At 47.5% G+C, this 16,365-nt stretch overlaps 1 protein-coding gene across 1 annotated transcript in view; it reads right to left on the bottom strand.

Moving 5' to 3' along the window:
• Positions 1 to 15,396, bottom strand: part of fn1a (fibronectin 1a) — a 47,512-nt gene extending 32,116 nt beyond the window's left edge. Inside the window, exons 1-14 of the mRNA XM_062534856.1 lie at positions 15,209 to 15,396; positions 14,676 to 14,801; positions 14,237 to 14,374; positions 13,943 to 14,074; positions 13,467 to 13,604; positions 12,591 to 12,749; positions 11,614 to 11,811; positions 9,761 to 9,943; positions 9,200 to 9,376; positions 5,612 to 5,767; positions 5,229 to 5,357; positions 4,267 to 4,410; positions 948 to 1,069; positions 251 to 419 (exon numbers count right to left, since the gene is read on the bottom strand). Coding sequence (XP_062390840.1) covers positions 251 to 419; positions 948 to 1,069; positions 4,267 to 4,410; positions 5,229 to 5,357; positions 5,612 to 5,767; positions 9,200 to 9,376; positions 9,761 to 9,943; positions 11,614 to 11,811; positions 12,591 to 12,749; positions 13,467 to 13,604; positions 13,943 to 14,074; positions 14,237 to 14,374; positions 14,676 to 14,801; positions 15,209 to 15,362 — 2,125 coding nt within the window. The 5' untranslated portion in view covers positions 15,363 to 15,396. The remainder of the gene's footprint in view (positions 1 to 250; positions 420 to 947; positions 1,070 to 4,266; positions 4,411 to 5,228; positions 5,358 to 5,611; positions 5,768 to 9,199; positions 9,377 to 9,760; positions 9,944 to 11,613; positions 11,812 to 12,590; positions 12,750 to 13,466; positions 13,605 to 13,942; positions 14,075 to 14,236; positions 14,375 to 14,675; positions 14,802 to 15,208) is intronic.
• Between the last annotated feature and the right edge of the window lie 969 nt (positions 15,397 to 16,365).

Here is a 16,365-nt window from a genome sequence, read left to right as displayed (position 1 = left end):
ATACAGTTCTGGAAAAAATTAAGAGACTACTGTACATTTTTCTGAAGTCATCCTACGGTTGCTAATTCTTAACATAACCGGAGCTGTGTGTGTGTGTGCATGTATGTCTGTGTCCTTGTGTGCTTGTGTGCGTGTGTGTGTGTAGTAGTAGTAGTAGTAGTAGTAGTAGTCGTAGGGTTGTAACAATGCACTGACTAACTGGTAAATAGTCAACTATTACTATGTACAGTATGCTACATCCTCCACTCACATGAGCCATATGTGGTGGTGAAGTCGAAGCGTGTGAGCTCGCGGTGTCCGAAGCGCAGGATGCTGATGAGCTGGCCCTCGTAGGTGATGCCCGGCTTCAGCCCAGAGATGGTGTACGAGTTCAGGTGGCCAGGGATGGTCACCTCGCGCCACGGCCCCGACGTGTTTTTCTGCAGAGGGGATTGCACAGAGAATACAGTGACCCTCTGATCAATACACAATCCCATGGAGCTTTTTTTTGCAAAACGTCCCATACAGTATGTATACAAAAATGATGGCTGGAATTAGGCTTTTTACAAAAAAAAATCCCATGTGTATATACAAAGAATGGTGGAATTAGTTATAGGAATTCAATACCAGTGCTTTGTGTTTAACACTGGACAAACGGTGTCAGTTTGCAGTGTGGAAGTTAAATTTGGCAACGTGTTCAAAGATTACATGAGTTTGTTTTTTTATAAAACAACAGCTGGTGTTTTCATATTGGGGAATACCAGTGAGAGGACAATATGCAGTGGGAAACTAAGGAAGTGGGAAAATTCTTGAGTTAAGGGGGTGGGAAGGTCACACCAGAACTGGGGACTTCCCACACGGAATTGGGAGCTTTTGCATGGGTTTAGGGGTTCAAGCAAGTGTCTACTTGTGTGTGTGTGTGGGGGGGGGGGGGGGGGGGGTGGAGCACTGCATATTAGTGTGCGTACCACTTTCCACTTGAGGATGTACTGGTTGATATGGGTGGAGGGAGGAGGGTTCCACTGGATGGGGTGGGAGTTGGGCTGGTTACCAGACTCAGTGATGATCACCTGGACAGGACGGTTACCACCTGGGAACACACACCAATGAACCAATGAATCAAGAAATCAAGCCTGAAATCAAGGCATTATCAAAATCACAACTTTGTTACATAATCTGATGTCTGCATAACATGATGGTTGTTTACAATTATAACCCAAAGCAGAGTTGGTCCTGACTCCTGACACAAAATGGAGCCTAACAGGACTCACAACATCTTCAACTGTGTGTAAAGATGAGATTTACAGTATTTCATTCTGAGGGGTCCTGATCTGTGGGGTATTTGTACTGTTCCCGTGTTCCGGCTACAGTCTCAGGCGTCCCTGTCTTGCCTCATCACACAGATACGTTAGTTCAAACACTGTAGCATGCCTGCTACACTTACAGTGCAGAACTCAGCATAACAACATCACCTCTCCGGCATCATCAACTCGAACGTGAAATAAAAAAATAAATAAACAGCCGTTCCCACAGCTAACCAAACACCTTGTGGAGAAAGCGAGGGAGTAAATCGGCGTGTAAATGAGGCTGGAGTAAAAATGTGGGAGATCCTCGAATGCCTGTGGTCAGGGAGGGGAGAGGAGAGGAGAGGAGTCTGGCCGAGTGTGAAAACAGCCCGGAGCGCCAGAGAGAGATCGGGAGGAGGGGAGCGGCTGGCATTCCCCTGCGAGATTCTTCTCAGGGTCTCAGCAGCAGAGACACATCGCTGGTGAGGAATCATAAAAAAGAGAAAAACCCCTCTCTCTACTCTATGACTTCTCTCTTTCTCTCTCTCTCTCTCTCTCCCTCTCTCGCTCTCTAGCCTTACACCCACAGAGATGTTTTCAGCCTGTGTGTGTACCATTTTTCATGTAAATCCATTTTGGTGAGTCATAAAAGTTAAAAGTACTTTCTTTCACATAAATCAAATAAAAACAAATAGCTCACCCGAAAAGGTCATAGATGTGTTGTAGGTCTTTTACCCCTCACAGGCTCTCACACATTCTCTCAGTCTTTATCATACTGTTTACTCTCCTGAGGGGTTCCCAGAATGCCTCTCAGACATACAGTATATGGTCCAGATGCATATCAGTGTCAGAGGTCATAGTCAGTCTGGATCCATGTCAGATCCAGGGCCACATACATGAGCCAGATATGATGCATATCCGGTACCCAATAATGGGCCGGATATGGTGCATATCCAGTACCAAATTATGGGCCTGATATGGCGCATATCCAGTACCAAAACTGGTGCCAAATCAGGGCCAGAATAAGGGCACATCAGGACCAGTTGTATGTACCCGATCAGGACTGGAGCCATGTCCGAGTCAGCTGATGTCTAGCCCCGCCCCCATTACATCACCTCCACATCCATCATCCACCTGACAAGATGGGGCAGAGCAAGCACATGTAGGGTGGAGCAGCTCACGAGTCTAACCTCCGCCTGCTCACACACACCCTCCCCCTCCCCCCCACCGCCCCTCTCCCCTGCCCCTGCCTGCCCAATCTGGTACTCATTTACTCCAATTAAAAAGGCCCGTGAAGGCCCACTGGCTGCGTTGGCTAACACATTAGCCGTTGAAATCCCACTTAGTCTGCATTAAATCTGTGCCACATCATCATCGCTCTCCTGCTGCCCTCTCTCAATGCCACAGCCAGACGGCCTCGTGGCACAGCTGAGGCCGATTAGAGGTTAGCGCGCCAGAAGAGACGTCCACTTAAAGGTAAACGCTGCTTTCCGTTCCAAACCCCGCTGAAAAAGGTGACGCCGGGTCACAATGAAAAAAGTGGACGTACACATTCTAGGCATAGTTTAGATTCTGAGCCGTCGATCTCTCTACGCAGTGATACAGACAAAACAACACAGTAAGATTGATGACGGCTAATCTTTGTGAGGATTATAGGATATTGAACTCCATGTCTTTGAGGATTTCCAAGGAAATGCCTCAGACTGAGAGCTCAATGTCCACTTTAAAAACCACAGTAAAAAAGGAAGCATCCACCAGATGCACAAACATGACCGCCTTCACACAGACCAATGCAAACAACGAGTAGGAAGCAATCGGACTTCAACAACAGGTAACAGTAAAATAATTCAACAACTTCAGAGGGGGGGACCACAAAATGCACATAACAACAAACTGGTACCCCGAGACCTGCTAACTTTGAACAAAAGCTAAGATGGAGACCGGGGCAGTAGGGGGGACAAAGAGATGCCATCTGGCTCCACGCGTCTGGGCCAGGCATCTCTCCGCCTCTGGCCCACTTCAAAGGGAACGACACATGCACGGTACACATGCAGGCACACAGAGGGAGGAGACCTCGCCCTTCGAAAAACAGCAGAAACTGTTGTCTTGAAAACCCCCTGAAAGCATTCACACAGTGGTTCTGAGAAGTGAACGAACACACACACACACACACACACACACACACACAGACACAGGAGTCCTTTCACACTGCCTCGCCACCTGAGCGAGCAAGAGTGTGTGTTACAGCAAGTCTTATGCGTTGCCTTGGGTGTTGGGTGAAGAAGGAAAAAAAAAAAAACATCTGGAACTATTTTTTTTTTCTTTCCCCCTGAGAGGAACTCTGACCAAATCGTCCTCCACCCAAGCCCACGGGACTACTTATAGCCGCCACTGAGGTCAAAGGCACCCGCGCGAAGCCTCATCCAATACATATTTTCTCCCATCTTTGAGCCCGCTAATTGCTAAGGACAAACCCCAGGCAGGAGATTAATGGAGGACGATCCCTTTTGATGTATGTGTCTGCGGCGTCAGATCACAGGGCATTCCTGCACATCTTAGATAGCAAGAGTTGTCGCGCATGACTGAGTTTTGCGGGCCGATTTTCAGGTCAATCACTGCATGGCGTCCTACTTTCTGACACTGTAAATCCTCTGCTATCTAGGATGGGCCCCCCTGGGTCACCAGGATAGACCTGGGAGATCAAGGCAAATAAACTTCTGGACAAAGAGCTCTATTTTCTTCCAGGGGACTTCAGAGTACATGCCATGAGTTTCCTCGAAAAACAGAGATATGAGAGATTCTTATTTTATAGCTGCTAGGTTTTATAGTGTACATAACAACAGCAGTCCAAAATAATGAATGATACAGTATGCTATTGCAATTTCATCAGTAGAGAAACTCAAAGAAAAATGGTGAGGGTCAAAATGGTCAATTATGTACACAAGTGAAAATCTCCTGGGTAAGTGTAACATAATTAGCCTAGCGGGACTAGCTCACTTACCTGGGAAAGATTGCTGGGGCTCACAGCTCAGCTCCCCAATACCATTGCCATAGCAATAGCACTTGTAGCGAACTCCATGGATGACTTTGTCCCAAGAGTCTCCGATCTGGTAGAAGACCTTGGACTCTGGCTCTTGGCACTGATCTGGGAACAGTATTTCAAACAATCAGATCACTGTCCTCATAAACCACATTGGAGTTTAACAACTTGGCCGCTACCAGACACTCTGGACAGCATGTGTGTTTTTTCAGCATTCCTCTGGGAGTAATGATACTTCTCCACCTACACTGTACAAAAGGGTCTTTTCAACAGATAGGAAGAGCTTCTTCTCGAAAGTTAATCTTCCATATCCGAGCTAGGGAGCAAGGGATGTACACTATAAGCTTGTAAAAAAAGGGGGGGAAATGTATTCACTGTGAAATCCATCCAAAATAATCTCCCCATGTGAGAAAAGATGAGCAGCATGAGGACACATTGATTGCTGTAATACGTTTTAACGTAAACACACCGATAAATGAACCGGAGACTATAGGCCCACACACAGAGAACAGGCCTCCAGCAATATCTGCACTGAAGTGTCTAAAGTAGGCTACAACACCAGCATAAGGTTTTGAAATGAGCCTTGAGGGACTATATGATGGGCAGCTTTTTTTCCTAAGCTACTGAACAAATGGGAGCGTACTGTATGTTCCCCAGGTCCTATGTTCCCCCGGGTCCGATGTTCCCCACTTTGAATGGGGAACATCGGACCCTTTTTTTACATTTTAAAAAGGGTCCTATGTTCCCCGCTTTTCCCAGAAAGTATGTATTGTGACCGGGGAACATAGGACCATTTTGGGGAAAAGCGGGGAACATAGGACCCGGGGAACATGGGGATAACCCTGAACAAAATGAAAAATGTTACTGTGTCTTTGTCAGTGAACGGCAAACAGTAACCAGGCACAAATGTGAGCAATACCCACCAACAGCATCACACTTCCAGCGCCCACGGCCCTGGCCGAAGCAGGTGCAGTTCATCAGGTAGCCCTCGTCGTGGTGCTTGGTAAAGGTCTGGTTCACGTCGTAAGTGAGGGCATCAACAATACACTGGTCTGAGAGAGAAAAAAAAGAAACCAAACCATGAGGTCAGCATTGCCATACCATTATTCAGACATTCAGAAATGAATAAGAAAGATAATAGCAACAAACAACTAAACATGGTTCAATCGATCGCATTTTCAACTCGGCATCCATAATCTATTTTTACAGAGGCTAGATAGTAGTTCTGGGGATGTAATCACACACTCACACACACACAATCACACACACACACACGCACACACACGCACACACACACACGCTTTACCTTTGAGTTGAGAGTAGGCGAGACAGCTCCACTCCCCGCGGCCGTTCCCCACACAGGTGCAGCGCATCATGTGACCCAGAACGTCGTGGCGTTTATCCCACTGGTCACCCACGCGGTACATCACACCCTCGCTGGTGGTGCATACCTCCTCATGAGCTACAGCGCAGAGAGAGAGAGAGAGAGAGAGAGAGAGAGAGAGAGAGAGAGAGGGAGAGCACAGAGAGAGAGAGGGAGAGAGAGAGAGAGGGAGAGAGAGATAGAGCACAGAGAGAGAGAGGGAGGGAGAGAGGGAGAGAGAGAAAAGCTTTTAATTACAACTTACGCAAGAGATAACACACATACATTATGTGTTAGGTCATTCTCACAATGCTTTTCAACTCTATGCCTTTCATGCTTTCAGCACACTTTATACAATGTTGCCACAAGCACTTTTCATCTAGTTCAAGGTTGAGTTTTCAGAAACCAATGATATGATTGATGTCAATGGGCCAGTCAATGGGCACATCAGTTTTAAAAGGTTTTATTGACATCAACCGTGCTCCTCTTTGGGTGTTTCATAAATATCTTGCCCATCTACCTCGCATGAAGCTAGAACAACAGAATGTGACCTTGACCTTTGCTAGCTAGCATTCATTAGTTTCAACTTGAATCCCCTGGCTAGCATTTCTACCTCTGATGGCCAATGTTGCAGTTTTAACAGCAACAACAGTCTACCCTCACGCACACTTCAACATGCCGTCTGGAATAGTGAACTCACACTTCAACCTGCAGTCTGGAATAGTGAACTCACACTTCAACCTGCAGTCTAGAATAGTGAACGCACACTTCAACCTGCAGTCTAGAATAGTGAACTCACACACATCTCTCCACGTTTCCACTGCTACTCAAAGCCCTACAGTCCACCGCATATGGAGCTTGGTGCGGCTGGTTATGAATTATGGAGTGAGCTCCTAAATTCTCACATTAACTTTTAACTTATTCCAGGAGCGGGAATCACTCTCGCCAGCACAAACCCGCCGTCAAGGGCAGGCTCAGCCAAGTCCTGGACGAGCTCGTATTTTCTATGGAGATCCACCACTGAAAGCAAGAGTTCCATTCCAACTGTAGCATCATACGTTCCCCGACAAATCAAGCCATAGTCTAATGTAAAACAGCACAGCTGAGCGTCAACTGGAGGCACTGCGCTGCTTCGACTACTGGTGATATCATTCATGAGGCTGTCAACGCCCGGGGAGTCGATTTGGACGGGGTCTGGGGGGGGGGGGGGCGGGGTGGGGGGACGGATGAGCACATTCTTGTCTTTGTGTTCTTTGTCTTCGCCTCCTCTCCTCGCCTGTAGCCCAAACACCTGGGGCCATCACTCATCTCCCCGGAGACGGAGGGTGAGGTGAGGTTACCCCCACCTCTTCACCCCGGCCACAGGAGTGGACATACATGGGGACGCATCGACGCAAAACATGGATGAAGTCATCAGGATTTAGCCGCGGTCATTACAAGCCGACAAGGTGTGTGTGTGTGTGTGTGGGGGGGGGGGGGGGGGGGCGGGGGGATAATCATGATTGGTGCAATTGGGACATAATGAAAAGGAGTTGAGAGCTGTGTGGCGGCAATGAGTGAACGTGGAGGAGGGTTCAGAGGAGGAGGTGGAGGAGGTGGAGGAGGTGGTGGTGTAGGAGGTGGTGGAGGAGGGGGAGAGGAGAGCACAGCTGCCCTGGACAGGGGCCAAGGGAAGGGAAGAGACCCAGCCAGCGAGACCATGGCCTGGAGCCAGTCACTGTCTGTCTCACTCCCTCTCTCTCTCTTTCTCTCTCTCTCACTCTCTTCCTCCCTTCCTCTGTCCTTCTTTCTCCCTCTTCCCTTTTCTCTCTCTAGATTCTCTTGTCTTTTTCCTCCTCTCTTAGGTTTATTTTCTGGCTGATTCTGCAAAATCTTCTGTTAGTTTTACTTGCCATTTCATATTCGTCTCCTGTCTTCATCTTTCTTGCATCTCTATTACCTTTTAGTCTCCAGCTCTCTCTACCTCTTTTTTATCACCCTTCATTCCTGGTCTCTCTCTTCCTCTCTCTTTTTTCACATTCCCTTATTCTTTCTCTCCTTCTCCTCCTCTCTCATCCGGTCTTTCCCATATTTGTCTCTGTCTCCATGCCTCTCCCGAGCCTCCAGACAGCCCCTGCCTCCGTTCTCCTTTCTCATGGTAATCTGACCACCCTCCCAGTTAGCTTTAAACAACCCAACCGCCCCCACTTATAATGCCCCACCCAAGATGACCTGCCACCAATTATCATCATCATCATCATCATCATCACCACCACTACCATCATCACCATCATCATAATTCTCCCCCTGCACAGAAATGCTTTGAGGAGATTAGAGATGGAAGGTTGACCCTCGGGTTAGCCTTTCATCACTTCGAGAAGGCCAGCGGAGGGAGTGAAAGGGAGAGAGAGAGAGAGAGAGAGAGAGAGAGAGAGAGAGAGAGAGAGAGAGAGAGAGAGAGAGAGAGAGAGAGAGAGAGAGAGAGGGGGAAACAAGGAGGAGGAGGATAGGGGAAGAGGAAGAGGAGGAGGAGGTGGAGGAGGAGGAAGAGGAGGAGATCCCTATTTTCCCACAGCTAGGACCCCTGTTAGGACACCTGCGGCCCGACAGGAAGAGTGAAGGTGCCAACGACATCAAGGTCAGGGGATCATTAGATTAGATCGCCACAAAGCACAAAGCACACACAGACTAATTACTGACACCTCAACTCACCAAGGCCCAGGGCCACTTCAGATTATATCACCCTCTCTAAATGTAAATGTGAAAAGAGCACACAACACCAGCGCGGAATCAAAGGAAGGGGATGGACATCACTGACCAACCAACCAACACCCTTCCAAGGGTTACCCCCTGTCTCCAAAAACCACACATACACTCTCACACCCATTCTCTTTAAAGCACCCCCATCAAAGGGGCTAACTGATGTTGACTGGCCCAGCAAGGGGGACTGCAGCCTGGGCTAATTGGCACCCCAACAGGGGGCCGACTGGAGCCCCTCCTGATCCCAGGCTGACAATAACCTGCATGTCAATAGGCTTGAAAGCGGTTTAGAGGCTCTGTGTTTACACAGCAGAGATAGGCGCTATTACGTTCCCTAATCTGATCAGCGTCTGTGACACTTGCACTGAGTAGGTCCTCACGACAAGGGAGTGTTAACATTACAGGAGGAGTCAAGGGAGGACATGTTGGGATCTGACCATAGGATTGTAAAGAAACCCCAGATTACAGATAATTACTGCATAAAAAAGGTGTCATCAAACATTATTCATGCACAAAGATGACAGGAGCATTATTCTTTCTGTAACTGACCTCTCAAAAGTTCTTCACAAAGCCAAAAAGGACAAGAAAACTATGTGCAACTTTTTGGTTGCTAACGGTTTAGACTGAAATGCGACGCGGATGGAGTTTGCTTGCCAAAAGCCACAATGGAACTCTAATGAAATTGGAGACCCACAATTGGCTACTTAAAATTCTAGCCAAACATTCTAAAATTCCAATAGGTTGTTTTTTTTTTTTTTTTTTTTTAATAATGTGGTCTCCGTAGCGACTCACCTGCCATTGGACAGAAGCCAAAGCGCTGCTCCCCGTCAAAGTTGTACGTAGTGCCGCACCACTTCATGCCGTCCTGGCGACCGTCGGCGGTGCAGTCGGTGTAGTTGCGGCCGTTGTAGAGGAAGGGGAACTGACAAAGGGCGCCGTTGGAGTTCCCACCGCGGGTCGACAGCAGAACTGTACAGCAGAACACACAAAGAACACCGTGTTAAAGAGGTCCCAGAACAAGTCAATACTAATACTTAAAACGCCATATCTGGAACTTTCTTCCACAGGACTGGGGACTGCATACAAAGATACAGATACATTTTGACATAGGACAACACTATGAATTCACACACACACGCACACGCACACGCACACACACACACACACACACACACACACACACACACACGCACACGCACACGCACACGCACACACACACACGGAAATATGAAGAGCGAAAATAAAAGTCACAATAAATGATGACACCTCATGACAAATGATGGGGTTTGAGATAGACTGTTATGTGATGCATGGAGGAGGTGAACTGAATCGCGGTGCCTGGGTGGTGCTCACCGTTCTTCTCCGTGCAGAAGGAGTACTTGTGCTCCGTCTCGAAGTCGGAGGCCGTGCTGCACCAGAGCTGGCCGTCGCTGCGCCCCTCGGAGGTGCAGGAGTAGTACGTCTTGCCCATGAACACGAAGGGGAACACGCACGGCTGGCCGTCAGAGTTACCGCCATAGACCTGAGCGCGGCCCTCTGTGTAGTCAAAACACACACACACACACACACACACACACACACACACACACCCAAACACACCCACACGTATACACACACATGCACACACACAGGGAGGAAACAAAGACTTTAGTCAAAACAGTATGCATTCCTTCAATTAAACAAATGGATGAGTACACATATCATATGAAGTCACTATTAGTGTTTGTGTCTACTGTCTGCGTGAGGGAAGCATTGATTGTGCCCGTAGGTGGTCTTCATGTACTTGGATGAGCATAAGGCAATAAACAGCTAGAAGAATGGGCTTCATGTAGAGTTCACATCTAAAATGGCATCGCAGACGTTAGCATCTGAAAGTCTTCAGGATTGTCTAAGGACAGCATTTTTTTCACACTCTGAGCAAGAACTCAATGAACCAAATCTGATCCAAATCTGATCCAAATGTGGTCATAGCAGCATGTGTGTTAGGAGGAGGACTGTCCCTCATCATCCAGTACTTTGTGGTCCACTGAATCAAATGTTATGGTCCATGTCCAGGGTCTGACTGAGCCAAAGTATCATTCTCAAAGACTTAGTGCTAACCATCACATTGTGATTTTTAGTGACACTCAAACCAATCATAAACTTTAAAAGAATCTGATGAAATCAGATTTTTTTGAACGCAAGGGTACAGGGGTACAGGCCTGGGGCCCTCATGCCTCCAAGGTCATATATCATACTACATATTTCAAGGATACACAAGGAAAATGAGGGATATTCGGCTTTTGGGTGAAATTTTAGGCATTAACATTTGATTTCACCCGAAAGCCAGATATCTTTAACTTTTTGCGAGTAGTGTATCAAGGAATGTTCTCTGAGATGTGATCCAGGTTGTTGGAAGGAGAGATGTATAGTAGAGGCATACTGTAGTCCAAGGCCATATAAACATTTATGGACGCTGGGACTTCAGCCAACCTCCCAGGCCTCTAGAAGCACTATGTTCTATAATCTACGGGAAGAACTCAGGCCTTCTTCTATTCATGGTTATGGTATATTCCAAAAAACAGGGCATCACACAGATCCCTTTTGTCACAGACTGTGGCTATAGGCTTGATCTCCATGCAAGGCACAGGCTCAGACTTTATACTGGAGACTAGCTCTGTGAAATAAATGTCTGGAAAACAGAGCTCCAGAAAAACAACTGGCTCTCCCAGCTGAGATTGCTAATAAGCTTATTTTGGAAACATGGAGAGTGGAGAAAATCAGCAGTGTTAAGACTGAAAACATCCTGATAGTAATGCTACCGTCATCCCCTGTGTTTCATAGTTTACAGTTTAACTTTCTCCAAGCTCAAACTGAAATTTGTAATTTAAGATTAAGACAGTGTGCTGCTGGAAACCAAATTTGTGTATAAGTGGTCATAACTTATATACCGTACAAAGTTGACACACTTTTGGAAAATACAATTTTCTACTTGACTGTTGTCAAATTCTAATACTAATACAAATTCTAAGTCTAATACACATTATTCAGTACTATCTTAAACTGGAGATTATTTACCTGAGAACTGTGTGTGTGTTTGTGTGTGTGTTTCTGTGTGTGTGTGTGTGTGTGTGTGTGTGTGTGTGTGTGTGTGTAAAATATGACCAGTTAGCGAACTGTGGCAACCGTAAAACAAACACCAGTAAAAGAAGTTAGAGAGCGCTCACCCCACTCCTCACAGCTCACTCCATTGCCCAGGCAGGTGCACAGCATCTGCTTGTTGCCCTGGCTACGGATCCAGCGCATGCCCAGCGCGTACGCCACGCCCGAGTCCGTCACGCAGGAGCCCTCGGCAGGGGTCTCCGGTACCGGCGCCGGCTGGAACACCGCTGGCTGGATGTTGGTGATGACGCGAGATCCAGTGCCTGGTGAAGAGAACAGACAATGTAAGTGCTTCTCAACATGCCTCCTCGATCCTCGATGCTCGATGCTCGATCGGTGTTCCCACTGATCTATAACTAACACTGGATAGACTATCCCATTGTTGCCGCCCCATCATTCTTTATGTAGATCAGTGAGGATCGAGTCCCGAGGAGCGAGGGAGGACGTATAAAAGCCCAAATGAGAGGCACCCTTTGACTCACAAACCCTATCAGAAATGTATCATATCAGCCATACTAACAAGCCATAACTACTCAAAATTGAAGTATGCGAGAAAGAGAGATGTATGACAAATGTTAAATCTGGTTTAACTATTGCTGGCTCTGACTTTTAAAATCTGTTTTAGATATTCTTTGAGACTTCATGTGGATAGGATAGCAGATGTTAAGACATGAATAGATATGTTATATTTGGCCATTCAACAAATAAACCTCAATATTGAGCTTGGTGCAGACATCTCAAGACAATTTTGACTATTCAATTTACGACAAACACTGTAAAGCTTCAAAGACCTGGGCCGCGTTTCCCAGATTTTTTAAGAAGCTCTTAAGTGCTAAGAACTGAGAATGTTCTCAGAGCACTCCTCAGAAGTTCTTAGCACTTAAGAGCTTCTTAACGAATCTGGGAAACCCGGCCCTGGTCCTTAGTGTTATAGTAAGCCACTTTGGAATGTGCAAACACACAAGTTCATGTGTATTGCAGGTGCTCGCCAGACCTCCTTCCTCTTAAGTCAGGGTCAGAGGTCAAGGGTGAAAGGTCTCACCCAGTCCTGTGGTGTGAAGCGAGGCGTGCCTCTCACACTTCCACTCCCCGCGGCCGTTGCCCGTGCACAGGCACTGCAGGACGTTCCCACGGGCGTCCGTCTTGCTCCACGTGTCCCCGATACGGTAGGACGAACGAGTTTCCTGGTCGTTACAGCGATCTGAGGACACACACGCACACACACACAATTAAACATTTGTTTTTCAACTGTATGCTAACGTTCTCATGGATTTCCATTCAGAAACAGCAGAAAAAACTGCACAGTAAAACCCCGCTCTGGTTAAGTAAACACACCTGTGTTGCGCAACACCCTGCCATGCCCACTGAACGACAACAAACTCAAGATGGAGGGAAAATGCTGCTTCTAGTCTAGCATACTTTCCCTGCTCTAAAGGCTCTAGAATAAGTGTTGGGTTTCCACCACCACAGCAGTAATTAAAAGCTTTCTCTCTCTCTCTCTCTCTCTCTCTCTCTCTCTCTCTCTCTCTCTCTCTCTCTCCCTCTCTCCCTCTCCCTCCCCGTCTCTCTCTCTCTGAGGTGAACACTTTCACTGCTAGGTTTCTGCATCTGCTTCCCCTTCGTCTCCAGTTGGCTGGCCCGCCCCACCAGCACTGCCCACTGCCAGTGGATCTGAGCTGCAATGGGGTTAGTGGATAATTAAACTGGGAGCCAGCTGGACAAACCTGTGTGTGTGTGTGTGTGTGGTAAGGAATGTTCCATAGGCTGGGGCTCTGTTGAGGGAAAGAAAAGGAGGCCAAAGTGGTAGGACTCGTGAAGGGCAACTCCCCAGTGAGCACTTTATGAAAGGCTCACACACACACACACACACTCACACACTCTCACTCTAGCTCACACACACAGAAACACACGGACTTACTTCTGGAGGTGCAGGTGATGCGGCCACTGCCCTCGCCCAGGCAGGTGCAGTCCACGATCATCCAGCCCTGGTACGGCTTCTCCCACGTCTCCCCGACCAGGTAGGAGGTCCCCGCTGCGTTGTCATAGCAACGCTCGGCTGCACACAGATGTAAACAAACAGGGCCGCACTCAGCTTTGGAACCAAAATAATCTTCGCTTGGAAGTGACAGTCTATTGATTCGCTCTCCGTCTCTTCACACTGACAGTCTCAGACACATCCCCACAGCAGTACACCAGATGAGACAGATCTAGACCACACATAATGATGTGCCTGTGATGATTAGCAGGCACTTCCCTCACAAGCAGGGAAATACTCACCCCCCCCCCCCCCCACCCTCTCTCTCTCCAGCGACCCACTCTCCACCCCCTGCAAGTCTCTCTCTCCTTCTCTCTCTCTCTCTCCAGACCCGGTCCAGATGTGCTCGCCTGACTCACCCACGGGCTTGCACGTCCACTCCCCCTTTCCGTTTCCGAGGCAGACGCACTCCAGCATGTAGTTCCCGGTGTCGTGTGGCCTCCGCCAGGTGTCTCCGATTTTGTAGGAGTTTCCCCCCTCATGGCAACGGTCTGGTGGGCGGGAGACGGGGTGGAGGGAGGGTAGAGAAAAGCTCGTTATGAGAACAGAGACGTCTCCGAGGGGCACCAATGCGTTAAATCACCGCGGAGTACTATGGTCTGTGCGATTACGCGTGCGCGCGCGCGCCGTCCCGGGGAAAGACAGACACTCACTTGCAATGGTGCAGCTGATTTTTCCGCGCCCGGAGCCAATGCACGTGCAGTCCCAGATCATCCCGTCCTTGGGTCTCTCGTAGGTCTCGCCTACCCGGTAGGAGCGGTCGTTCACTTTGTCGAAGCATGTCTCCTCGGCTGGCGAGAGTTTAGCAAGAGAGAAAATGCAGTCAAATCACTAATATTACTCCAGACAAACTGCTGCTGATATCCACACATCGACAGGTGAGAGATCATTTAGGTCCTGGCCACGGAAATTCTCTGGTTGTTGCTGCTTAGAAAAGGTTTGTAGTCGATATGGCGTGTCTACGGTCAAGTATGAGTCTTTGCAAGTGGCTGTTAAGTTTTCAGCGAGACATCTCGAAACACGCTGACATAACAGTGATCAGAAGAAATAATCGGGCATGCACTTTCAACATCAAAGGCATTGTGAGCTTACCTTCGGGCTTCGATTTACACTTGATTCCTCCAACCCCGTGACATGTGCAGATGAGCATGCTCCCCCGGTAGGAACGTTCAAATTGTTCATTAACTCCATAAAACTGTCCATTTTCAATACAGCCCTCTGCCAAGCAAAGTATTTATCATTAGTCTACCTACCTAAACAAAATTACCGTATTTCACCACATAACTGTCAAAACGCACAGGCCTCAATAATACACAAATCTACAGCGAAAAGAAAAAAATGAAACATCCTCAAATTACAAAATAAAGCTGAAAATATCTTTCAGCAAAATGCACAAATATTGAAGAAAAAACCCATGCTACAACATAAACAAAACAAACACCTCGACGTGATCAGAATAATCTCAATAATACCCAATATGAAAAACTTTTAAAGTTGTCTCAAAATAAAGTAACCAAGTGAGTCGATTTGTTTTAATCTACTTGCAATTAATTCGTTGCACTGATATCAGTCATTGTCAGAATCGGCACACCAAATCAAACCACCACTCCCTGCGAGACACGCACCTTGAGACACTGATGATACCGCTGGCGAGTCTCCTCCGCTCGGATAGAGCTCCTGTGCTTGTCTCCTGGATTTCCCCGTGCCCTTAGGCATGCAGTTCACAGCTCCCCCGATGAGGAGTACAGCCAGTACCCTGGCCACAGGGCTGCTGGACATGTTGCTTTATTTTGTGGTACCTATGCAGGTGCCTAATCACAACCAATCTTATGGGGTTTTTTTTCTGCGCTTGACTAATTACTAGTGAATTGCGCAGTGCCCTGAGTTGAAGAGGCACAAAATTCGGGGACGGGAGAGGTGCAGTTGTCTTCTCTCTCACCAGACGGTGCCTCTCTGTGTGCTTGCTCTCTGGCGCTCCCACTTTACGCGATGTCCCCGCCCTCGATGCACCTAGCTGATTTTTGAGTGGGGAACGTTTTTATTTGAGCACGACATTCCCTGGGAGGAGGGACTAGGACGTCAAACGGGCATGCTGCCGCTGCGATTGTGCAGTGGTGTGTCATCCACACAGCCTACTTGTAGAAAAGCAGGGGAGAACAAAATAATGAAAATTATTCCAATCTGTATTAAAAAAAAAGTCAACTACATTTCCGCAACTTTCGAATAAGTTGAAGATTTGTTGCTCTGTGTTTGAATTTCTTGATGTTTAAGACTAGTGTGAAACAACTCTACATTTTGTCTTCCTGCTATTGCAGAATAAGGGCATGTACTGGTCTGTAATGTGACCTTTCTATGACAATCAGAAACAGATGTGATCGGGTTATTGTTTACCTTTTGTCCCGTCCTCCATATATAGCGAAAATTGCATTACAAAAGATTCAATAAACCAACAAAACAGCACTTCTTGTGCCATACGGTTTTAGGAGCCTGAAATTGTCAGTATGACCCAGTGGCTCATATTCAATCTGAACTGGATATAATCATCTAATGCAGAACATGTTGTCATAAACGTTCCTTACTAGCCTACTTTCTCTCTCTCTCTCTCTCTCTCTCTCTCTCTCTCTCTCTCTCTCTCTCTCTCTCTCTCTCTCTCAGGCTCTGCTCTACATCTCACATATGAAACTAATTAGATGGCCAGAGCTGAAACTATATCCCCCCCTTCTCTCCCCTTCTCTCCAGCAGGCAAGATAAACGTAATCAGTTGGGGAGTAATACACGTTGT

The sequence above is a fragment of the Sardina pilchardus genome, chromosome 4 (assembly GCF_963854185.1).
Source record: "Sardina pilchardus chromosome 4, fSarPil1.1, whole genome shotgun sequence".
NCBI classification, from domain to species: domain Eukaryota; kingdom Metazoa; phylum Chordata; class Actinopteri; order Clupeiformes; family Clupeidae; genus Sardina; species Sardina pilchardus.
Note: the sequence above shows the minus strand (reverse complement) of the source record. Positions and strands in the feature narration are given on the sequence as shown.